Here is a 24,249-nt window from a genome sequence, read left to right as displayed (position 1 = left end):
TCCCGATCTCTTCCCCCCTGCCTTCCCACATTCTTTAGGAAACTGGAGCCAGAGCCATGCTAGCCCAAATTGAACATGATCTTAGTTTGCGAATCTTTAGGGCAGTTCCTATATTAAGAAATCTGTACTGGACTTCAGGAGGGTTACTCATCCAACAGGATGAAGTATAGACTTACCAGTTTGGTGTCTTAACACCACTTCACCTTCAGTCCACAAGACTGGTAAAGGTGTTGTCCTCACATCAGGAGCTGCTGCTGGCATTGCTGCGTTGGTCAGGGACCACATCTGTCAACAGAGCTATGCTGCCCAGAAGCCTGCAACACAAACATCGCCTAACGTTTTTGGAACTAGCCTGCCTTTTAGCACTATTTCAGTGTCTCTTGTGGATAGGGATTTTCAGACAAACAATCAACCAGCAACCATATTACAAACCACTGCTTTAGCAAGAAGGCTTGATGCAGTTGCATATTCCATGGTCTGCAGTCTTATGGGGTGTGGTTTGAATGTGGCTGGCTAGAACTAGTTTCAAACGTGGACAGAAATGGGAGTAATGAAGGTGGTTCCAGGAATTGCACCAGGAGGAATGTGGAGGAAACAAGCACTGTACAGTAGATTTGAATGCTAATAAATTGAGGAAATAAAATATTCCTTTAAAAAAACAAAAAAGCCAAAAAACCCCCAAAAACCTGAAAGTCATTGCCCAAGGGAATGAGCTTGTAGTGCCAGAACCACTTGTGGACTGTGAGCTATTCAAATCATGATTTTTGTTTCATGACCAGCGTTGGGTTGGCTCGGAGCCTCAGGTGTAAATTACTGCAAATAAAGGGTGGTTAAGGTTGATGGCAGAGGGTCACTGAGAGCAGGCTGTGTGACGAATCTGGCCCTGTCCCCCAGTGGTAATTCAGAGTAACTGGCCGTCACCTGCTTGAAGAGTTTTCCTGGGCTCTGTTCAGCTCTCCAGATCTGTGGTATGTGACTTGTGTTCTTGGCCATGTGAGGATTTCAGTGTACAGCTGGTTAGGCTTAGGAAGGCTGGCCATCTCTGCTTTACAGTGTCTTCCAGGAGTTGTCTTTACTGCCAGTCCTAGACAGTTCAGAAAAGAAACAAGCCAAAAACCCAAACCATGAGAGAAAACTACTAACATCTGAGAAGACCTGTGATGATATTGGGAGCTTTGCTGTGGAGGCACTTAAGAAGCAGATGCCTCGTGAAGCTAAAGATAGACTTAGTCTGGGTCACAGCTAAATGAAAACCCCAAATTTCAGTCCTCAGGTGCAAACACACATATCCAGGTTCAAGACACATGTGCATGAGCTGGTGCACTTTAAACTGTGCTGTGTTTAAAATCTGCTGGTTGTTGTTCTGCCGCAGGTTGCTACAGGCGTGTTCTGGTTTCTGCTCCAAAGCAAGGTGCAGAAAGCACTGGGCAATGAGCAGTCCTGCCAGAAGAGGACACCTTGAAGCCGATTGCTCTTTGCTTGGGTAGGAGATGAAATTGCTTACAACAGAAGACAAAAGAGACGCTTTGCCTCCCTTAAAAAGTCTAAAGTTCAGATTTGGTTGTCTAATCTTCTGCAGCCAGAGAGCCCAGTTTTAAACACTGAGATTTACAGTAAATGAAAAAAGCTGTTTTGTATTGACGTTAACTCCTACGTAATCGAGTTTTTATGGGGTCCCAACTGTCTGAATGTTTGTAGTTTTCCTGGAACAATTCTTTATTTGCCTAAATGAAGTGTAGAGAAGGCTGAGTGACCAGCGCTGCCTGGGTGTGCTTCTGGTTTAATTATAGATCTGTTTGTGGGGATATTTTTACTTTGTCCCATGCTAAAAACTACCTTTTTTCCTAAGAATTACTGTTGTTACTGACCAGGCCCTGGGTATTTTGGGGAGCTCTGGTGCTGTTGGCCTCTCCTGTGTGAAAATGTGCTCCACCCTTAATGTAAAATCACAGGCGCAACAACGACTTGGTGTCGTTGAGATTGTGAATGTCAGGTGCTCCCTGGTGGCTGCCCACCTATGCATCCTTGATCCCTCATCATTGTGGGGTGCTATACTGTTCCTTGATCCCTTCCCATGCTGTTCCTGGGTTTGGATGGCTTAAAAAATGGCTAACAAAGCTGGTTTGTCCTTTCGTATTCTCAGATGGGCTACTTGGTGTTTTCGGTTCTTGCGGTGCACCTCTTTGCCTTTGGAGAAGGAATTTGTCTCCTGTCTGACTTTGAAGACAGCTCTGAGTAGGTTCTGGTGTCTCAGCTGAAGCCATTAATTGCTAGCAGCAATTTCCCCATATGTTTGGAAACTCTGTCTTCACTTGGCAGCACAGGATAAACAACCCTGTCTCCAAACCACACCATCCCTAAGCTCATCATGAATCTTGCTTCAGATGACAGGGCACCTCTGCATAAGTAGAGCATCTGACTTCTGTTGTCCCTAGGAAGCTAGAATCTCAGTTGTCTTTTAACCAAGAGACTGTTTTCTATTCTTTCTGTAATCCTTTCTTCTGTTGCTAACATCTGGATGAAATTCAAATGGGATTGTGAACTTGCTGGATTGTAGCCTGTGTGCAACTCCTACTGGAAGCCCCTAGACTGCATTTTGTTCTCCTGCTTCCATAAATCTTCAATATCTGTGAAGGAAGGAAGTGCTCAGAAGTTCTTCTGACAGTAATGAGAAGTAAGAGACTATCTGTACAATTTTTTCAGTATAGTCCATGTCCCTGTTTTACTTTCCCCCATTATCCATATCTACTTTGAGATTCCTGTAATTATGACGGTGAAAATTTTGCCTGTCGTTTTACAGCATTTGATGGTTATATCAACATGTACCTATCAATCTGAGAAGATGTGGAAATTTTCCGATTAGCTTTTTCTGATTTACAGTGTCCTAAAAGATCACCTTTTAAGTAGCAATAAGAAGCTTAAGAAATACTGTAGTTTTGACATGATTAGCCATTTTATAGGAGCAATATACTTTTTTTATAGAAGTAATATTCTTTTTTTCCTAAAGAGGCTGGAAAAAAGTACCTTTTTTTCCCCCCTTCTGCTTCAGACCAAGCATTTATTATGTGTTCCTGAAACTAGACAGCAAGTACTTGAGCAGTGAGATTCCTCTTGTCCTAGCTTGGTGCCATATTTGTGCCTGGTGTCAAAGGTACAGTCTGCTTTGACAGAACAGTTGCCAGTCTCATCTTCTCCCCTGCTCTGTGGTAGGCACTGGCTGAGTAGCCATGTGCAGGAATGGGACTTGCTTTCTCCCAGTTTCTTACTGCAGAAACGTGGTGAAGGAAGTGACTCACCTGAGGGCATCTGAGGGAGATGCTGGGTGGGGTCAGGAGTCGTACTCAGCTCTTCTGCATCCCTCTTCAGCACCCTCAGCCAGAACCATTCTTCTTAGTTATCTGAAACTCAAGTAAATATTACACACAAAGCTACTCTTACAGAGCTATAAAACCTGTTGTCCAAATTGACTTAAAACAGGTTGAAACCAGAAAAAGCCTGTATTTTTTACTTACACAGAGGGGCTGACGTTTTCTGAGCTGGACAGATGTGACTAAGATAGTCTAGGGTGTTTCAAGTATATGCTAGAGAAGTGGAAATACAGGAATAAATTATTTTCACAGGGCAGATATTTTTTCAGCTTTCCATCAGAAGTCCGTAATGTCTTCACTGATTAATTTATATTAAAAATTGAAGTTTATACCATGGCTTAGATTAGGTGCGGTCCAACAAAATGGACAAGGTGCATGCAAGAGAAGTCCAAGTGCACATGGTGAGCCTAGCAGCTGGGACTGTTTCTGTGTCTACTGGTTGGGTTTGCATCCTTGATTCAAAGTTAGACTGTAGTCGTGGAGGAATTAAATGTGCCTCCCTCTCTTTTGACTGGAAACCACTGTAAATGAGGGTGTTTCTGTTGGTGCCTGTTAGCTATGAAGTGTCACCACTGTAAAACAGACAGTCTTCAAGAGTCTGGGAAGAGTAGGGCTCAGTCAAATGCTTGTATAGTAAATGAGCACAGAAATTTTTTTCCAGCGAACTTGGCTCTGAGGCATGTGTTTGGCTTTCCCACAAGAGAGTGGTAGGGCAAGAGAAAAAAATGGACAAAGAAACCCCCTTGAGTTGCAGGCAGATTGTAAAAGGAGGAAAAACATAGGAAGAGACATGATGACAGTGAAGCTCAATGGTGTGGTAGTAGATTTAGTAGTTGGATTGGGCTGCTGTGTTCCTGTAGTCTTGCAACGCTGGTGGTAGTGGCATGTAGGGCAGGTACCCGCAGTGCTGGACTTAGATGGGTACCAGCGCACAGTGGAGCTAAGGTGGCTCTGCTGCACAGAGAAACGGGAGGAGGCAGGAGAAGGGCAAGACTGAATACTAAAGCAAGGCACGTGTAAATCATGGTTCTTACTGCCACGCTGCAAGCAAGTTTGGAAGGAGACCACACAAAAGAGGAGTTTGTGAGTGTTGGTCATGGCTGGGCAGCTTGATATGGGTACAATCTGAACACTGAATACCAGAAGCTGGGAAGATATGGCCAGGAAGGGGCTGTCTGTGTTCATCCTGCTCCGTCACTGGGTGCTTATAATTGTCTGCTGTGTTGAAGATGAGATGTGGGCCTGCATTGTCAGGATGACTCTTGTGTTGCTTTTGCATTTCCTGGCCCACAGTTGGTCCTCCTTTGCAGGATTTCCATGTTCCTAGCATAGTGGGAGCTTTCAGGGTGGCCTATTGTGTAGCTGGTGAATTCATAATATCCACTGGATAAACATCTCCTACAGCATCTTGTCAAATGAAGCTGCAGTAACCAACTGCAGAATATCCACTGCCATTTGTGTCTCAGGGACAGAGGATTCTGCCCTTGCTCCTTGTCCTGCAGAGTGTCCACACATGGGATGCTTCAGAAAGTCTTATGCTAATTTTTATTTTTGCTTTTGTCTGGCTAAAAAGGTGTGGGCAATCAAGAATGCAAGTTCAGATGCCAGCTCTGTCACTCTTGCCTGTTTACCCTGGGGGTTCCTTAATTTTTTGTGTCAGAAAAATCTTTGTGCCTGATGCCCTGAATAGTTGTATTTGGCTGTTTCAAAGATGATCCTCCTGCCTGCTGGATGTGCTTCGGTTTGGGAGGATAAATGCTTACCTTTTTTTTTTTTTTTTTTTTTTTTTTTTTTTCTCCCTACTGTGTGCTGCATTTGACTGTCAGCATTCCTTTGCCTTTATCTGTGCGCTATTTAGGATGTCCATATAAAGTTGCTAAATGGAATTTTTATTGGCCAGCTTGGCTTAATAATCAAACAGTTTCCAGGCTGGTTCTGTCTAGTGCTGTGTGGATCCATTCTGAGAAAGAGGACTTGCAGCTGTTTTTTTTGTTGTTGTTGTTGTTGTTTTTTCCACAGATTTTTGTTGGGGCTATTGCTTACTCTAAGGTTAGGGTTTAATTAACTGCTGGAAAGGCAAGCAGACTACTTGGCTAGATTAAGTAAGGCTTGAGTCATATTGGTCTGGAACACCAGCATCCTAATTGGGAATTAGTGTATCATATCGGTGTATCATGCAGAAAACCACAAAATGTGTAGTACAAGTATGTAATGCCAAAACAGAATGTAATCTTGAAACGTAATGCCAAAACAAAAAAAAGCAAGTTTTGTGTGTGGCTGTATAGCAAATTATCTTTGAACAAAATGTAAGTTTGAGCTTGAAATAACGATAACCTTTTATAATCAGAAATTGCCTAAAATTCCTGATGGCTGACTAAATTCCAGCAATGGAAATCAGTTAAGCTGTTGTGGCTTGCACCTTTTGAGCAGGTGAAAGCATTTCCATGTTGAACTAAATTATTTTTCATCCATAGCAGATTGTTGACTTTTTGTCCTTTGGTCCCCAAATGAAGTGGTCATGCCTGCATTTAATGTGTGTTAATTACCAAAGGCAATAAAAGGTTAAAAAGTAAACGGTCTATAAATCCTCTTTAAGATAGATGCAATTGTTTAAGAATCACCAAGCAGGAACTCTCTGGACCTGGGTGGTTACTACTTTGCTGGATATTACTCTTGTTTGTAAAGCAGAGTTGCTCAAACTCTAGCCTAGGAGGAGATTGCATAAATTTGCTGTTGCTCAGGGAATGTCTGTTCAAAATACAAATTACAGTGTATCATCACCCGCCCAGGTTTTTATTGGTGCCCCTGAAGCTTTCAGTGAAGCCAGGAGACAAATTGCATCTCAGGAATTTACTGTGGTTTTCTAAAAATTTATTACCGTACTGCTCTCTGCCTGAGGTAGGGAAGAAGGGTTGCATCAGGCTGTGTGCAAGGGGAGCACCGGGTCGCCCAGGCAGGCGGGAGGCCGCTTTGGCCATGCTGGCGATTTGCTTGCACATAGTGGCAGGGATGCTTTAGGTGCCCTTGTGTGCCTGCACCCAATATTACAGTACGAGCAGAGACTCAGCTCACTGCCAGCTTTGAAGCTACCTTGGACTTGTGCTGCCTGTGGTGGTGCCACTATGGCCAGCGTTGAGAGCACGGAGGGAAAGGGGTTTCAGCAAGTTGCTGGCCTTGAGCACTGGGCTTAAGACTAGCATTCAGCAGTCTTGCATGTCATCTGGGTCAAGTGGGGCTGCTCTAAAGCTGCCGCTGCTCTCCATTGCCGTAGATGTGTTCTTCAGGCTTTTCTTTCCATCGGAGCCCCGTGGATGTTAAACCCTTGGCAGCTGAGGATCACATACGACCCTGGTCAAGGTCAGATCGTTCAATCACATCGTTGCAGAATCTCAGTGTTGGTACCTTCTGCTGCTGTCTCCAGCTTTACAACCAAGCGATGACTCAGAAAGATGTAGTCTAACCTGTATTAATATGTATTTCCATCTGAGACAGATGGAAAAACTCAGTATAGGGAGCTCTCCATATTTCAGCTGTCTGTTTTGGGCTTAGCTAGTTGCAGTCTGTCTCGGCAACTGGGAATACAGTTTGTTTTAGTCACGCTTGCAGCCACATTTCTTTACAGATTTTGATACCCAAGTAAGAATGATCTGTTACTGATTTAGTTTTAGCAGAAAACTGCCAGTTTATGCCTGCTAGTGCTGGTGAGTCAGTGATGCAGGATTCATGGATGATCATGTACCAGAGCCTTGAGTGACTTCTTTGCCCTCGTTGACACCAGGGGGACTTCAGCTTTCTTGAGGTTAGGTCTCTGTTACTCCCTTTATTTTACAATGGAATCTTGTTTTCTAACATCCAAGTACTGATTCTTTAGGGCTTTTTTTCCCTGCAGTTGTTCTAATTATAAGGCTGAGATCGTAATTCACCATTTCAGGAGCTTTGCTGGTAGCAGTGGTGGAGAACATAGGGTAAACAAGATTTGGAAGGTATTTTTCAAGGAAAAAAATATAATCCAAGCAATTTGGTGCTATGAAAGTACCAGTATCTGAATGCTGTCCATGCTATACCAATGAATTACGGGTACCATGAGCTGCAAAGCAGTGAATTTGCTGGAATAAGTTGTAGGGAGAATTAATTTTTCAAAATAAATACCAAAACTTTTATACATAAAGGAATTGTGAGGAATTAGGACATAATTGTCACTGACAGAGTTCCACAGAGAGGGAAATAAACTGTGTGTTTTCTGAAGCCTGGCTGGGAGCAGCCTTGTTTTGATAACAGTTCTGTGTAGTAACTGGAGTTAAACATTCAGAGGTCAAAGGGAAAGCAGTTAGCACAAATGACCATTTTGACTGATTATTTTTTTTTTGTGGTGTAAACCAAGTTCCAGGGCTTACATCAGATGACCCACATATCTTTCATGAAAACATTTTATTCCCTCTTTGGCTTTCCATTTAATATTAACTCTGTCTCCACTACAGTTTCTTTTTTACCAGTAGGCAGAATCTGTTTTGAACTCCATCCAAACTGAATCACTCCCGTCAGGAGATGTGCGGTGCCAGGTTGTGGTACTGTTCCTATCCCATGCAAGTGGTTGAAAGGTGCATGCTGCGGAGTTTTTGAGTGATAGATCCTAGTTTGACAGGAACATGGCCGATGTTTTTGTCCCTGTTATTTTGTTGCCTCATTGGAACTACAAATAAGCAAATCAGGCTGACCAAAGATTAGGAGTTTATCAGTGCACAAAGGTGTCCCCAAAACCTGCTCATTCCTAAGATACTTGCTGAACGGGTGGCAGTGCTTCTGGTTCTATCATTGCCTTCCTCTATAGTACAGCTCATGCCACTTCTTCCTCTGTCCCTGCTACCCCATCTGAATACAGCTGTAGATGTTTTTTACTACCTCTTGGACTCTCATGGTCTCAAATCCTAGATTAATTTTCTATAACGATCAGTTAGCCTTATTTTTGCATGGGAATGAACTGTTAATGCAAGACGTGCTTGGCTGTGTAAATTTGGGGCACTTAACTGTATTGCCCTATAGCTGGTGAAATCTATCCCCAAAGCGAGGCACTGAGCAGCCAAGTACTTCATACAAGAGATACACACATGTGGTATATACACGGGTACGTAGTACAGCCCGTGTGGCACTTCAGAACATGGTTTAATGGTGGACTCGGTAGTGCTGAGTTAATGGTTAGACTCAACGATCTTTAGGGTCTTTTTCAACCTAAATGGTCCTATGATTCTATGAGAGAAAACCAGTGTTGTGAACCTGAACCTGATGTTTTTATGATAATGCAACAGTATTGATTATGCGGGGAGATACGTACGTATCTCTGAAGACTGTCAAGTGAACAATATTAATGTCTATCAGTGGGAACATCAGAAAGTCTCTTGAGTTAAAGTGTGGAAGACCTCAGTTTCACAACTGTGATTTACAAAAGCCACTTCTGTTGTCCAGCAGCCTTCAAAGGAAGGTCACTGTTGTCATTTTTGGTTTGCTTATGTGCAAAGAGATGGGTTAAGATCTATGCATGCATCCAGTGCTTAATTTGGTACTTCATACGGTTTCTTCTCCCCTCTACCCATGCCCTAAGCCACTTGCTGGATTCAAGGGTCGTTTCCTGTTTGCAGAACTCCTGTTGACACGAGTAGGAGTGTTGTGCAAACATTTGGGGCTTCAATATGGCCTCTCTTGTCCTTTTTTTTTTTTTTCTTTTCCTGCCAGCCAGCTGAATAAGCACCATTATCCTGGTGCTGTAGCGATAGGGTCTGTACTCACGTGGGCAACTGGAAAAGCTAGGATTCCCAAAAGGGAACCTGCCTGAAACACGGTGCCCTTCTGACACATCTGCTGTTGTAAGTCTTCTATTTCTAGATCCAGATCCAGAAATATAGCATTTTTTTGTCTCTGCTGGCAGCAACTGCTTAGAGGGAGATAGATCTGCTTTGCAGTTTTCTGCAGGGCGGTCCTGCAGAGATACTGGTTGAGCCAGAAAATCCAAACTGATCTCCTTCTCGGTGCCTGCTCTGTCATACCCTGTACATTTTTCAGTAAAAGGGAGGATAGCAAGATGAACAAGAAAAACCGGCTATGAGGTATACATATGCTCCGTTAATCCTAATGATCCTGTCCTGCCTCTGCACCGGCTGTAGGTTTATTGTGAAGAGTTGACCCTATACGATGAACTTTCGTGGTGTCTTAGCCATTTATGTGTAAGCTATTGAGACATCATTCTCTTTTGTCTGCTGTCAGGCTTGGAGGGAGGTGTTATTTCAGAAACCAATTCTACTGAACTGGCTAATTCCTTACGCTGAGGGTGGAGGGGTGCTGAAGCATGAATTCTCTTTCCCAGCACTGGTCCTTGCACACACTGTAATACCCATTGCTGTTTTCATGTGCATGTCTGAAGGGGTATTTGTGCCCTGGGCAGCCACGTTCAAGGCCTTATGGAACAAATCTTTTATTTCTGGTTCACCAAAACACCTTACAGGCCTGACTGCTCCCTGAAGGTGGCAAGAGTTTGCTCAGGTTGCCTCCTCTGCAGAATAGTGCCTAGACCTGTTGTGCCAGCAGCTCTTCACACAACCATTGCTTCAGCAGAAGGTACAAGCAAAGGCAGTGCTGTTAGAGCCATATAGCCTGGGGAGACAACTGCCCTGAATTTCTTGCTGACTCTCTGAAAGGTGACCAGAAAACTGTAGCACCCCGGGAGACAGAAAGGATCGATGCCCTTAACTGAGAGCTTTTAGCTGCCAAAAGATAAACCTTCCCCTTGGATTTCTGCTGTGCTTTAGTGCCTACTCGATTACTGGGGCAAATGCATTATGTTACCAAAAAATGAGTTTTCCCTGATCAAACATATGCTTTATTAGCCACTTAAATGCCAGCATGACTCTCTCATTGCTACAACATATTAAACACCTTGGAAATGTTTCCTTAAACTCTAGGTCAGTCTTATGAAATCCGTCTACTTGAGAATAGGAAATTGGGAGAGTTTCAAGATTTAAACACAAAATATGTAAAGGTAAGGAGAAATAGATTTCTTTTCTTCCTGCTACTACATACAGCCTCTAATGAAGGGCCTGACTTTGCTCACACTGAGACAATGGAAAATACTTTGCCATTGTTTTTAATGGGAGCAGGGCTGATGGAGTCATTGAGTGCTAGTTTCATGGGACTATCTGGCTTGGCTTTACAGGGCTTCAGGGGAACCTTTATTCTGGTTGTGATCATGACCCCAGAGTTTCACTGTGAATATTGGATTCGGGGGAATCCCAAAGTTCAGAGGTGAACACGGTCAAAACTGCTGAGAGGCAGACTTGTCTCCCTTCTTAACCCCAGCAACGTGCCTGGGTTGTTACATGTCAAATGGAGGATCCTGGTGTTTATATCATTCTGCCATGCAGATTCTACATAGCTCCAGTTTACTTTGGTAATGGGCATGATTATGAACATCTAGAACTTGATCGTTTAGTTTGGGGGATTTTTTTGTGGTTTCCCCCACTCCCAAAACAGTTCAAATTCAAAAACTTTGGTCCAGACTTTGGTTCTGGATCCAACCTTCAAGCCTTCCTCTCCCCAATTCTTGGCTGTTCTGCCTCAGGATTTCTTTTGAGAAGTGGGGACTAGTTGCAAAATTTGGATTCAAGTTTAGGCAGTTCTCAATTTGTCTTTTGGCCCATTTCAGGAAGCATGTGGTTTGGGGTTCCAATTTTGCAGGCATTTCCACTGTGGCTTACTTGCTTCTTGGAGCTAGGGTTTGATTTGGGGTGTTTCTCAGGTTCATTGGCAAAAATTGCTCACTCATTTGAAATGGAAGTCCCAGCAGGAGCATGGACTTGAGAAACTGGGATGTAAGTTGTCATTAACTCACACAAGTGTAGCAATCTGAATATGCAAAAGGATATATTAGTTAGGAGTACTTTGGACTTGTCTGCCCTTATTCCAGCCTTTTTTCTCCAGTTATTGAGGTGGCTGCACCATTGCAGACCAGAGATGAAAATACTCCTGTTACAGAAGCTTTCCTATTCTATACTTGTTTAACCACACGGGGGAAAATCCAATGACTGGCTGTTAATGGCTGGAATCAAGTTTAATTCCCATTGACAAGGTGTCTGGGCATGCCAGCTCCCCCGGTGCAGGGACAGGTGAGCTGGCTTTCGCATTTGTTAATCAGACTGGGATATACTGGGGTTGGCCATGGTACAGACACATTAAATATTACCCCCATGTGAGCTGTTTTTGGGTATGGAGGCAGTACAGCAATGTTTACATGGCACAACACCTGAGATTAGGTGGACGTTGCTATAGTGCTTCCAGACCAAATCCCAGAAAGCTGTACAGGGCTGCGTTATGCAGTGTAGTTATGTAGTGTAGAAATGCCCTGTGAAGGGGAAAGTGTGTTGCTCTCTTACTCGGGGGTCCCTTAGGAATTCATTAAACATGGTGATGGGTCTCTTAGGTAGACCCTCTACTCTCCTCCTGAACTGGGGTGAGAAACATAACAGATCAGCTTTTGCTTCTACTCTGGAAAACCAAAGTCATCTCGAGAGAAGGGCCTCTGGATCACGTTGTTCATCTTGCTATCTTTTCTTAACAGAGCATAATTCGTGTAGTTTTCCATGATCGACGCCTGCAGTACACAGAGCATCAGCAGCTTGAGGGCTGGAGGTGGAGTCGTCCTGGGGACCGCATCCTTGATATAGGTGAGACTATTTCATTATGATTCCTGTGCGGTGTTTGGAAATGAGATGCTGAATGATGTATGGATTGTTTGCATCTATGTTTAGGGTTTTTTTTGTATCTTACTCTCTTAGGAATCCTGTATGTCTTTGGGTGGGAAGGTGATCTAGCACTGTAGGTCCCAAATAGATATATTGTTGGTGGATTAGCTTTTCACATACATCTTGTGATTGTATGGAAATGCTTTCTCTTCTTCAATTTAATATTTTTAAAATTTTAGGGGTTTTCTTCTACAGATATTCCGCTGTCAGTTGGTATCTTGGATCCCAGGGCCAGCCCAACCCAGTTGAACACTGTTGAATTTCTGTGGGATCCATCAAAGAGAGCCTCAGCATTCATTCAGGTAAGAGAGAAGTGATATTTTTGTGACAAACACAATGGCGAGATCTCTTATAAAGATGTGGAGAGTTAAGGAAGCCAAGACATGAAGAAGAGAGAAAGATGCTAATGATAATACACAAACTCACATGACAATCATGTATAATTAATTTGTAGGGTAATTGCTAAACCAGCTTGCTAGCAACTTGCTAGCTTTGGAGTACTACCTGCTATAGCTAGGATTTTCTTTTGGAAAAGAAAATAATTCACGTTGCTTTCTAAGCATGGGTTTTGTCTGGAGGAAATGGTTCACAACCTGTTAGTTTTGCTTGTTTTTCTTTCATGAGCGTTTCTCATCCCAAACACCAACTATCTGTTTTTAATCTGTATGTGGGATTTGCTTAAGTTCAAGGATGCTTTTCCTGATGCCCTGTTTCTTTCTGGGCTGCTTGTTCTTCTAGTTGTTTTGTCCTGAGGAACAGAAATGAAAACGTATGAACTCTTCTGCCTCTCTGTTTCTTGGAAGGAGCCAAAACCTCATGTTCAAACAAAATCTGAAATTCAGATTTGCACAGCTTCCAGAGATAAGCACAGCTTTTGTTTTGCCAGGTACATTGCATCAGCACAGAATTTACTCCACGGAAGCATGGAGGAGAGAAAGGGGTGCCCTTCCGGGTGCAAATCGACACCTTTAAGCAGAACGAAAATGGTGAATACACAGAACACTTGCATTCTGCAAGCTGCCAGATCAAAGTGTTCAAGGTATGAGGTAGTTTTGGCTTTGTCATCAACTAGATTAAGACTCAGAAATATGCAGTTTGTAAATTTTGTAGGAGTGATGTAATAGCAGAGTAAAAGAACAGACTTTTAACCAAGTATGCTCAAGATCTTGAACAGGACTCTTGCACGCAAAGCGACCTAAACACTGAGCTACACAGCAATTCTAGTTAAAATGAGATGACCCAAGTGCTGCACCAAGACTTACACTAGTCCATTGTGCCTTGAACACTCTACAAATACTGAGCTATTTAGGGTATCCACTGTATTCTGGTGCTCCTAGGCAATGGAGACATGATGGCATCTCCAGTTTCTTTCAGTCCTTCATGAACGAGAGTACATCTTGAAGATCTCAAATACCCTCTTTTTTATTGTAGCAGCGTTCCTCTCCATGCTACCTGGAGGAGGGAAAGATTCAGACAGAAAGCATCTCTGTAGCTCCTAGTCTGGGCTTCGCAGAACTGTAGCCACTCAACAACAAGGTTTTCATAGGCCTGCTATCTCAAAGGATCTGCTGCTCCAGTTTTGCTCCTGTGAGCAGTGTCTTTCCTGTTCCTGGAGAAATGGTACAAGTACCGGTTGAGGTGCATGGGCCTTATGGTCTGAAATAGTTGGTATCAAATCTCAGGGCTGTGGTCAGCATATTTTGGAATTGCAACAGGCGTTAATGAGGGATGTTTTAGAAACAGTAGAGATGCTTGTCTAATTTTTTTTGTCTAGAGAATGCAGATCTGATCTTGTTCCTTATGTAGAGTCCCCATAAATCTTATGGAGACTTGTGAGCAGATTAGGAAAAAAAAAATATCTCTTGGCCTCTGTCTCCAAACTTGTAATACTTGGCATAAGGGAAAGCTTGTGCTTGTGCTTATAGCCTAAAGGAGCAGACAGAAAACAGAAGACTGACAGGGAAAAAATGGAGAAGAAGACCACCCAAGAGAAGGAGAAGTATCAGCCTTCCTATGAGACAACTATTCTCACAGAGGTAAAGCGTTTTAGACACATTGTACTACTTCAGCATGTTGGGATATAGATTTGAGATAAAATGCGGTCTTACTGAGCACTGTAGATTCTCTTGTAGAGACACATATGCCCAGATTTGATTGGAATTGGGAGCAGAGTGAAATTACAAAGTGTTTCTCACTGCTGAAGTCTATAAAAAATGTCCATGTTTCTTATGTTTCAGGCTATAAACCATCCCTTAACAGCCTAGCTTTGAAAGAAACATTTTCTCTTTCTGCTCTGCTCTTGGGTACTTGTCATGGCACTGAGATGCCAGTTGTATGAGGTATTTTCTTCAGAACTGTCTGTCAAAAGCTCATGCTGGAGATGGGACACTTGAACAGATGAATAAGATTTCTGATTAAATTATTAATCTGTTTTTCTGTGAATGTGCCTCTGAAGCTACTATCACATGCAAGATCTGAGAAGATTCTGGCTTGTACTCTAGGAATATTTTCAATGTCTTATATTCTGGTGCATCTGGCTAGAGATGTATGTGTTTCTACCCCTCCCTGACGTTACCAAGATGTATACATAAGTTTATCCTAGGCTGCAGAATTGCTGAGCAACAGGACATAAGACAGTGGTCTAGAAGTGCTGTTCTGTATCCCTGTGGGAATGTCTTGTCACTTGATTTAGTTCTTGTTTTCTTGAAATGGCTTGCTGGACTTCTAAAAATGAGGGGGTTTTCTTAATTTAAATGAACTTCTTGCTTGCGAGATCCAGTCCCTCCCACTTGGTTTTCCTCACGTTGTCAGGAGTGACCATCATGTTTTCTAATTCAGTGTGGTGGTTTTTAACAAGGCTTTTGTGTACACAGACCTAATTCTACTGAGTTGGCAGATCCCGAACTCTCCCTGTGAGCTCTGGTGCACTTTGACATATTGCATGGGGAAATGTGGGTTGCCAAAGAGTTAAATATTTGCTAGGGCTTGTGGAGATGATAACACTCTAAAGCTACACTTGTCTTTTTATCATTGCAAACAAGGATACTACAGACTGTATTCTTGAGCCCTCAATGGCAGGGGGTTCCACAGGGCTAGATTTCTTCTACTGATTACAGTGGCTTAAATTCAGAACAGTCACCAATTCTAGCTGGGTTACTCTGGTTTTACAGTACTGTGATGGAATACAGAGTTTGACCTATATTTGTGAAGGCTTTTAGTAGCTTTGTGTCTGTCTATCTTAAATTTTCTCCATGTAATACCCATTTATAACTCGAGCTCTTTGACTAATAGCCAGGGGTTTTAGCAGGCTGGTTCAGATTCTGCTCTTTCACTGGTATAAACCTGAAGCAATGCCACTGGAGCGTATTTGTCACTCTTGCCTGGATTTAATTAGGGATTTATAATTGAGACCAGGGGTATTTCTGTATCATTGCTGCCTTCAGTCTGAGTTGACTTACTGGCGTTGCTCTGACTTACAGCTGTGCACACTTTGGCCCAGTGTTATTTGGGGACAGGCTTTGTGAAATGGGAGAAATGTGGAATGCACAACTGGAATCAATCTGGCCCCCTGACAGCCCGCTTGGAGAGCAGTGTAGAAAATCCATGGCTCGTCTCCTCCTCCCAGCAGGGGTGATGAGCTGAAGTTAGTGGTGTGGCAACAGCATGACTGTGGTATGAGGGGAGAATCAAATCCTTTATTTCCATCCTTATGAAAGTATTCCCGATGCCTTTCTTCCAACAGTGCTCTCCCTGGCCAGATGTGCCTTATCAAATGAACAATGCTCCATCTCCAAGCTACAACAGTTCTCCCAACAGCTTCAACCTTGGAGATGGGTATGTAACAAATAAATGCTTTATCTTTCCTGTTGATATGGTAGCCTTTGTGTGCATGTGTTTGGTGTGTCCATGTGTTTCATACCCTGGAAGAAGAGGTCGAGGACCACCCTTCCTAGAAAGGGGAAAGTATTTCCCACAAAGCCTTTTAAGACCTTCCATCCAGGAATTCCCTGTGACACAGAGTACTGTTTGTATGTCTGCTGCTTACGTGGTGGCTAGGAGGTGACACCAGGTCAATTCTTGCCATGAATTTCCTCTCTTCTTCTTTTATGGAGGTCAGAGAACATGGCATGCCCTGTAGCAGCAATTCCCAGTATCTTCTAACAAAAGTGTGAGAGGCTTTTAGCCTTCACTACCTCTTCAGAGTTGGTATTCCTTCCTTCCTTTCTGTCTTGAGGTAGTTTGGGGTGCTGGATTCCCGGTTGAAGGGGATGTAAAGAAATCCTGTTGGGCAAAACGGCCTGGGTTTTGAGAATCTGTTTGAGAACAAAGGGCTAACAGGAGGCATGTTTAATTCATTAATATAACCATCATAAAGGAACAGTTTTAGTGGTCCTGAAACACCCAAGATGATAGCTGATGACAGAAGCACACAGCAGGGTCCCTCGGTGCTTCTGAGTCCTCCCTGCAACATACTTTCCCCATGGAATTGGTGCAGGCCTTTCTTTTCCTCCTCGAAGACTCTAGGCAGCCTTGTTGCCTTCCCATACAGCTTATTAATTAATCAATGTTGTATTGCAAATTTTCAATGAGTGACCTCAGCCTGTGAATAATGACGAACACTGAAATGACAAAAATTGGTGTTAGTAGAGAGATCTGTCAAGCGTTTTCCTCCAGTGGTAGATTATTAACTCTTAGGGAAAATCCTTGACGTGTTGAAGTCCCCTCTATATTTTAGGAGGATTTAGTAGAAATGTGGTTTTGTGTAATATAGTTAAATTGCAATTTGCCATGTTTAAGATAACACCAGAGTTGAATTACAAGGTCCTTATTCAATTTTTGTGAAGAATCATTATTAGACAGTGGATTTAGTTGGGGGATTTCTGGATCATAGAAACTTTGAGTTCAGTCACCCTGTAGGTTACAACTTCTTTGCTTTGGTGTCATATAAGTGGGTCACCCGTATGGAAAAGCTTGAATGAGGTCACTAAACTGAGATTTTCTCGCAGTGTTGAGTAGGACCTCAACTCTCCAACAAAAGGCTCAAGTAGAGTGTTTTTTTTCTTCTTTTCTTTTCTTGGTCCAGATTTTGGACGCCTTTTTTACAATCTGATAGAGAAAAAAGCCAGCCCAGTTGGTATGTAACTTGTGACAGTTGAGTCAAATGGAGGAGGGGGAAGAGGATGAACACTGCAATGTAAAATTTAAAATAATGTTTTTTTTCTCTTCCAACTTTATATAATCTTTTTTAGCAACAGTTCTCCAACCCACCAAGTGGAGCTCCTGCCTCCCAGCAATGATGTAAGTACTTGAGATCATGTTAATGTGGTGCTTTTCTTTTTTAGGACACTGGTGAACAGTTCATTTCAAGACCTTCTTATTCTTTTTGCAATGTAGCATCTCCTTCCTTCTGCTTCTATTCAAGATGCCCAGCAGTGGCTTCATCGTAATAGGTTCTCTCCATTCTGTAGACTCTTCTCAAGTTTTTCGGGTGAGTTTAAATAGTCCAATTATTTTGTCTTTATTCTCTTTTGTAAGTGCAGCTTATGCTTCTTACCAATAGCATCTGCTGCTAGCCACTGTTGATGGGATCACTGGTCTGATCCAGTGTGGCTGTTCTTTTGTTCTTACGTTAGTTAGCATTTGCCAAAACAGTCTGTAGAAATATAGAATAATTAAAGATGGAACAGAATAAATTAAGATGGAGAGGACTTGACTTCAAGCAGGGGATTGCATTTAATGAAGCAAGCCCAGAGCCTTGTGCAGTTGCATTTGAGTATCTCCAAAGCTGCAACTTCCACAATCTCTCCAAGTGACCTCTTCAAAAATTTGATTACTCACAGTGAAAAAGCTTTTGCCTTATACCTAATCAGTGTTTCCCATCTTCCATCTCCTGCATGTTGCCTTTCATCCTGTCCCTGTGCATCTTTGAGAAGCATCTGACTCCACCTGCAGCTCTGTCTTCACGGTGCCTTCCCATTAGGTAGTTGTACACAGCAGTAAGGTGGTGGAAAGGGGAATTTTTAAAGATGCTGAAACCTTGAGGAGCCTCTCTGAGTTGCAACATGATTAAATAACCTGGTAACATGGCTGTTAAAGCAAATTGGGCCATTTAAGGGCCAATGTTAAATATCTGACTTGTCTCCGAGTTAGCTAGAATACCTTCCAGTGCAGCACTACTCTTTTGGCAGCTTCTAGCTTTCTGTTTCACAAGATTGATTTGCAGTGTACACCTCTATGAATTTGCAACTTCACTGGGCAAATCTGTCTGAGCTTTATTGATTCTCTCCCTCTGCCCTTTCCTGCTGCCCATACCCACAGTTTGGAAGCTAAGATTTGCTTAACTTCTGAAAAAAAATCAATTTGAAATATGTAGGTGCTGACTTACTGAAGATGTCCAAAGAAGATTTTGTTCAAATCTGTGGGCCTGCTGATGGAATTCGGCTCTTTAATGCAATCAAAGGAAGGTTTGTACTTCTTCCTTCCTATTTTTTTTTTTTGTTATGGCAGCATCCCTTGGTAATTTTAGTGTTAACTAGAAGTTAATCCTGGAGCTGTAGCATTTAGACTTCCTTTTTAACACTTAAGAGGTCATCTCAGAGGCTGGAGATCAAATCCAAGCACAGCTCAGAAATGTTGCTGAGAGGAAGCATCATAATGTGGATCTCCAGTGGTGTATTTGCTACCAGCTGATAGCTTCCATCCACTTTGCATGAGACACAGCCTGCGATACTCTGTGCTGCATCTGCATCACCGGTAGCAAAAGCAACCAACCAACCCCTGGAGCTTCAAATGGCTCTTAAACCTATTTTTATTGCAATAACATCATAAATTCTACAGCTAGGCAGGATTCAATTCAGTAAAGGCAGGAATGATGAGCTGCTTGGCAAGTGCTGTAAACTGTTTATTCTCGTCTGATCCTGAAGTGACTAAGGTGCTCTGCACTGTACTGTCACCTCCCAGGGAGCTCTTACTAGACCTCCTAAGACATCTAGTCACCAATAGCTGGTTATTTATGCACAGCCTGCATGGTTCCATCTCTCATGGTTTGGTAGCAGACTGGAACAATTTTAGATCTGCTAAATAACTCATTACTGTTTTTTAATAATCTGTAGAAATGTAAGGCCCAAGATGACAATTTATGTCTGTCAAGAACCAGAGCAAAACAGGTCCCATCTCCACCAAAAACGAGAAACTATAGATGGCAGTCTTTGTGGTAAGTTTTTATGTATGGTTTTTGTTAAACACTTAGCTGGTGAGAATGCTTTCTGCCTGAACTCCTGCGTAGGACAGCTTGGCGCCCAGAGTGTTTGATGGGGTCCTGTTTATCCCACTTCTGCCACTTGGGTTAGTTTCAGGGCTACAGATTCCAACTGATACCTTCTGCCCGGGGAACAGACCCAAGCTATAAGCTGTCTACAGAATGCCACAGCAAAATCTCTGATCAGTTCTTAATAGGGACCATGGCATTAAGAACTACCTTCCTTTCTGTAATTTACTTTAAATTATGGCTTGTTTGGAAATATTCTGGGAAAGGGAAGGTCTATATGTCTTAAAGTGAGGTTCTAATTCTTGGAAGTTTAAAGCCTTTGGGGACTCACTGTTCTTAACTATCCCTCATGACGTGAGGTACGATTGAAGGAGAATAGAAATCGCCCTTGGTTCTTGAACACAGTATTAACCAGGCACAGCTTTTCTACCTGGTTGTTTCTACCATTTGGATTTGATTTAAAAAATAATGCTGTCATCTACAGTTATTTGATACGTTGTAGTCTTTAGTTTGTGCCCATGGGATCAGTGGGATAGCATCTAATAAAATAGTACTTTTGTGTAACATAGTATTATATGTTTTACTGTTTAATTGCATCTGATTTAAAATGTCAAAATCAATAAAAGTAGATTATCCAAAAGTATTAACAACTTTGAAAGGATTTTTTTTTTGTGCCCCATGACACGTGTTGCCATTAGTCCCTGTGTTTTCCTCTGGGCAAAAGTGTTGTGGGCTTTATTTGCGTGCTCCATCCAAATACCCAAATACTGGGTATTTTTCTACAAATTATCAAGCTGGACATTTGGGGGCTGCTTTGAAGGTACTATACTTGTTTATCTACTGTCAGGATTTGAACCTTCATCTTAAACCCATTTGGTTGTTGATACTGAGCATCTTGGTGTTATCTGTAGTTGCTATTCTGTAGTTACTCTAATTCTGTAATTACTTTCAACTTGTTGCAGTATATCATGCAATCTTCTTGGAAGAATTGACCACGCTGGAATTAATTGAGAAGATTGCAAACTTGTACAGCATTTCTCCACAGCAGATAAACCGAATCTATCGGCAGGGACCCACCGGGATCCATGTATTAGTGAGCAATGAGGTAAGGGGTTAATGCAAACACTGTCAGAGCTGTAACAGTTGTTTGACTTCTCGAAGTTAGAATGACCTTTTATGTTTTGGAATGACTTGTCAAGGCAAGGAAGCTTTACAAGGTTACTAACCCCAACAAGTTAAAGCAAATACTTAAAGCAAATCATTCATGCATACCATTGATTCTGGTGTGGTTTTGAGATCTTCACTCTGTAAAAGAGGTTTTTGTTTGTTTGTTTTTTAAACAAACCCAAACACAACAAAACTCACTTCCTTTTCATGTTGGCTAATTAAAGAAATTTTGAAGTGAGGTTCTAATGTGAGAACCTTTAAAATAGGAAAATTTCTTAAAGAAGGAAAGTTTGAAAATCTGTAGGGCAATTAGTCTTACATCTTGGCCAGTGATTACAGCCACTGGGTCAGAGTTAGTGCTGCGTAAGTGCACACTATAATTTAATGGACCTCTAGCTGTTTGTGTCCCATTATATGATGGCTTAATTTAGTTCTTTGCATTAACTTGGCAGGTTAATAGTGAGTTACCCTTCTTCTTCTTCTCCCCCTGCCCCCACCCAATTACTTACTCATTCATGCACCGGAATCACTTAAGGAGCTTCATTTATAAGAAACATTGTTAAAACAAATGAAGCAGAGCATAGGTCTCAACTGGAGCCTAAATTGAAGGCTGTAATGCTTATTCCTAAAGTTTCCTTGCTATTTCAGCCTGATTAAATCTGAAACCTTGATGCTTTATGGATGTAAAGTGCTTGGAGGCAACTCTTGATAGGGGAATTGCCTGAACCAGCTTGGGTATAAGGATTTAAGTCAATTATTAACAATGTTATTGCTCTTTTAATAATTCTTTTCTTGTTCTAGTACTATAGTGGCAAGAGTGAGGCACTCTGTGAATGTACTTCATGCATCATTAGGCACAGACACACAGACTAGCCAGTGAAGTTTGATTTGCAGGAGCAGGGAGTGGATGTTAAACCCAAAAGAGAATAGGGAGATTAGTCTAAGTTGAAAAGGATATTTGGTGTAAGAATTTACAGCTGGAAAGTGCTCTACTTGAATGATACTCTATAGCTTGGAGAAGGCTTTTGCTTAAAGCCTGACTTTCTGAATTGATCAGGGAGATTCTGGTCACCTTACCTCTGAAGTTAGGTGTCCAGCATCTGCTTCAACTGTATGAGACACCTGAAGGTAATTCACTTCCTCTGTCCTGCACAGCTACTCTAAATTGGGAGGAAGCGTTGACTAGGGGTGAAGCTTAAATGAGCATTTCAGATTGGATAAATCAGCTGAATCTCTTAACTCGCCCCTTTAGTTAGGGGCCTCACTAGAAGCTGCTTGTGTTTTGAAAATCTAGTTGTTTCTCATGAATAACTCAAATTGCTTTAGATACTGATCTTGCTTCCCATGATCTGCCTTGCCTCTCATGGCAGTTTCATTAAGATTCCTGTGCCTCAACAAAATACAAACAGGTAAATGATTCCTGCAAGCATGTATACTAATGTCTGGTCAAAATAACCAGGTGGACGCTGCTGCTATGGCTTTTCAGTAACAATAGTCCTTCATTCAGCAAGGGGTCTGTTTCTCAGGGCTGACCACCTCCAGATAATATTTCAGATGCTAACGTTCATTCAGTTGAGCTTCGTCATTCAGCTGGATGTGCGTTACCATCATTAGATTTTAGGAGAGGGACTGTCTTCATCCAGTCTAAACTAGTATAGCTTCACTGAAGGCAATTAGGAGCATGGTCTTTAATAGACTAATTGGAGCAATGTAAGAACTTGCAGGATCAAGAGCTGCAAAGAGGATGGTAAAGTGCTGAACAAGCTAGATCAGTTCCAGGTAAGCACTTTAGCAGGAGCTTCTCTTAAGCACATTAGCAGCTGCAAGGACCTTAATTAATCAGTCATGCACTTTAATAATCTTATGGGCAGGATTACTCAGGACTGTGTAGGACTAGACACCAAATCTTGTTTGATACCTCTCCTGTAAAGTCTATACCAGCACTAAAAGAAACTTGAGTTTAATTGGTAAAATATTTTGTGTTGTCTTTTTTCCTTCTGCCCTTCAGATGGTGCAAAACTTCCAAGATGAATCTTGTTTTGTTATCAGCACATTAAAAGGTATGTATTGCTGCTACTATTACATGTGGCTCTAAAGATAATTTCTCTTTTCAGTTGCACTAAACATTATCACAAACCCCGTCCTGTTCCTCTGAAAAGATAAGTAATCTTATCTTTTAAATAGCTTAAGTCAAGGTGTTGCATCAGCTTCCACTGTGATACTGATTGATCTATGCTTTCCTCTCAGTTACGCTGTTACAAAACTTTGATAAATCCATTGATACCGCTGACATAAATGAGCAGAAAACCTTTGGGTAAAATGATAGAAGATGATAGTTTGTATGTTGTATTTTCTTATGTAAATGCTTTGACCTAGATGTTCAACATCAATTTACTTAAGTGGGTTGTGGAACAAGAGTGCAAACTACCTAAGAAGAAAATTTGGAATTCTGTGTCTTGTGCTGTTTTCTAAGAGCAATGAAAAAATGCTTTGCATTTCTTTATTACAGCTGAAAGCAATGATGGCTACCACATCATTTTAAAATGACCGTGCTACACAGAAAGACTTTAACAGCCTATAATTTAGTGCCTCACTGAGATTGCTACAACCTAGACTGGAAACATGAAGAACCTTCAGGATAAAATGCTCCTATGAACTAAGAATTACCAAACAGCTTAAGGACAAAACTTGCTTTTACAGATACACATTTTTGGTGGTGTGTGGTTTTGTTTGTGGTGGGTTTTTTTTGTTTTGTTTTTTTTTTTTGCTTTGTTTGTTGTTTTGTTTTTTTTTAAGGTGGAGCTGAGAACATCCTCAAAGCTTGTACGTGTTTCTTCCTCCCTCCCTTCCTCTTCAGTCTTAAAAATTGTCAAGGTTTCTGCTTATTACTTAGAAACATCTGCCTTGTGCTAAAGGGAAATGAAAGATAAACAAAACCCAATTCTCTACACCCCTCGTGGTTGGACGAATTGATTTATTTACTGTTCTGAGTGCTCTCTTGCTTTCAACACACACACTGTTGCTGATGGACATAGGCTCCCTGGGGCTTCTCTTCCACCCTCTGAGGTGGCAGGCTTGGCGCTACATCCAAAGCCAAACTGGGCAATGCAGAGGCTGGATTTGGTGCCCAGTCCTCACCCAGAGTGTCAACTCTGGAAGCCCACTTTTAGCTGTTCTCCACCTGTAGATGTGCTCAGAGTCCAGAGACCTTGGTCCCTCCTGACAGAGCTTCTGTAATAGTCATCCAACAGAACAAGTGTGCGGGGTTCCAGGGAGGGCAGACAACCTGAGGCAAGCAGCTCAGTACCATATTACATCTCTAGCTTTACAGCAGTCTCCCTGAATGGAGTATATGAAGCTTTTCCGAGGAAACGTTTTGAACACTGAAAGTTATAGTGCTCATGAAAATTCATGTTGTGGATTTATTCTGCTTTACAAAGTGTTAATTAACTGCTATCTTGACTGTAACTGGGAATTAGATTTTATAATCGTAATGATTTTTTTTTTCCTCCTGTTACTAAAGTAAAACTGAGTTTTGATTGAGTCTAGGTAACAGATCGTCTTAGTTGCTGCTTCTTATATTCTTGCTATTTCATTCTTGATTCCTGTTTCCAATATCTGCAACTATGGTCAGCTCCACCCTCCCTTGGTTTTTTGGGAT

At 42.0% G+C, this 24,249-nt stretch overlaps 1 protein-coding gene across 3 annotated transcripts in view; it reads left to right on the top strand.

The window, feature by feature from the left end:
* TFCP2L1 (transcription factor CP2 like 1) overlaps positions 1-23,538 on the top strand; it is a 31,801-nt gene extending 8,263 nt beyond the window's left edge. For 2 of the 3 annotated variants that reach the window (XM_056349467.1, XM_056349470.1), the window contains 14 exons: positions 10,319-10,395; positions 11,971-12,076; positions 12,350-12,456; positions 13,041-13,193; positions 14,080-14,190; positions 15,897-15,988; positions 17,238-17,288; positions 17,404-17,452; positions 17,549-17,642; positions 18,528-18,618; positions 19,267-19,367; positions 20,384-20,526; positions 22,597-22,648; positions 23,098-23,538. In XM_056349467.1, the coding sequence (XP_056205442.1) occupies positions 10,319-10,395; positions 11,971-12,076; positions 12,350-12,456; positions 13,041-13,193; positions 14,080-14,190; positions 15,897-15,988; positions 17,238-17,288; positions 17,404-17,452; positions 17,549-17,642; positions 18,528-18,618; positions 19,267-19,367; positions 20,384-20,526; positions 22,597-22,648; positions 23,098-23,135 (1,265 nt within the window). In that variant the 3' untranslated portion in view covers positions 23,136-23,538. The remainder of the gene's footprint in view (positions 1-10,318; positions 10,396-11,970; positions 12,077-12,349; positions 12,457-13,040; positions 13,194-14,079; positions 14,191-15,896; positions 15,989-17,237; positions 17,289-17,403; positions 17,453-17,548; positions 17,643-18,527; positions 18,619-19,266; positions 19,368-20,383; positions 20,527-22,596; positions 22,649-23,097) is intronic. The other variant, XM_056349469.1, reaches the window with a different exon arrangement.
* Positions 23,539-24,249: the final 711 nt, after the last annotated feature.

Source organism: Falco biarmicus, chromosome 8 (genome assembly GCF_023638135.1).
Source record: "Falco biarmicus isolate bFalBia1 chromosome 8, bFalBia1.pri, whole genome shotgun sequence".
NCBI classification, from domain to species: domain Eukaryota; kingdom Metazoa; phylum Chordata; class Aves; order Falconiformes; family Falconidae; genus Falco; species Falco biarmicus.
The sequence above is the reverse complement of the archived record's forward strand: the minus strand, read 5'-3'. Positions and strand labels throughout refer to the sequence as shown.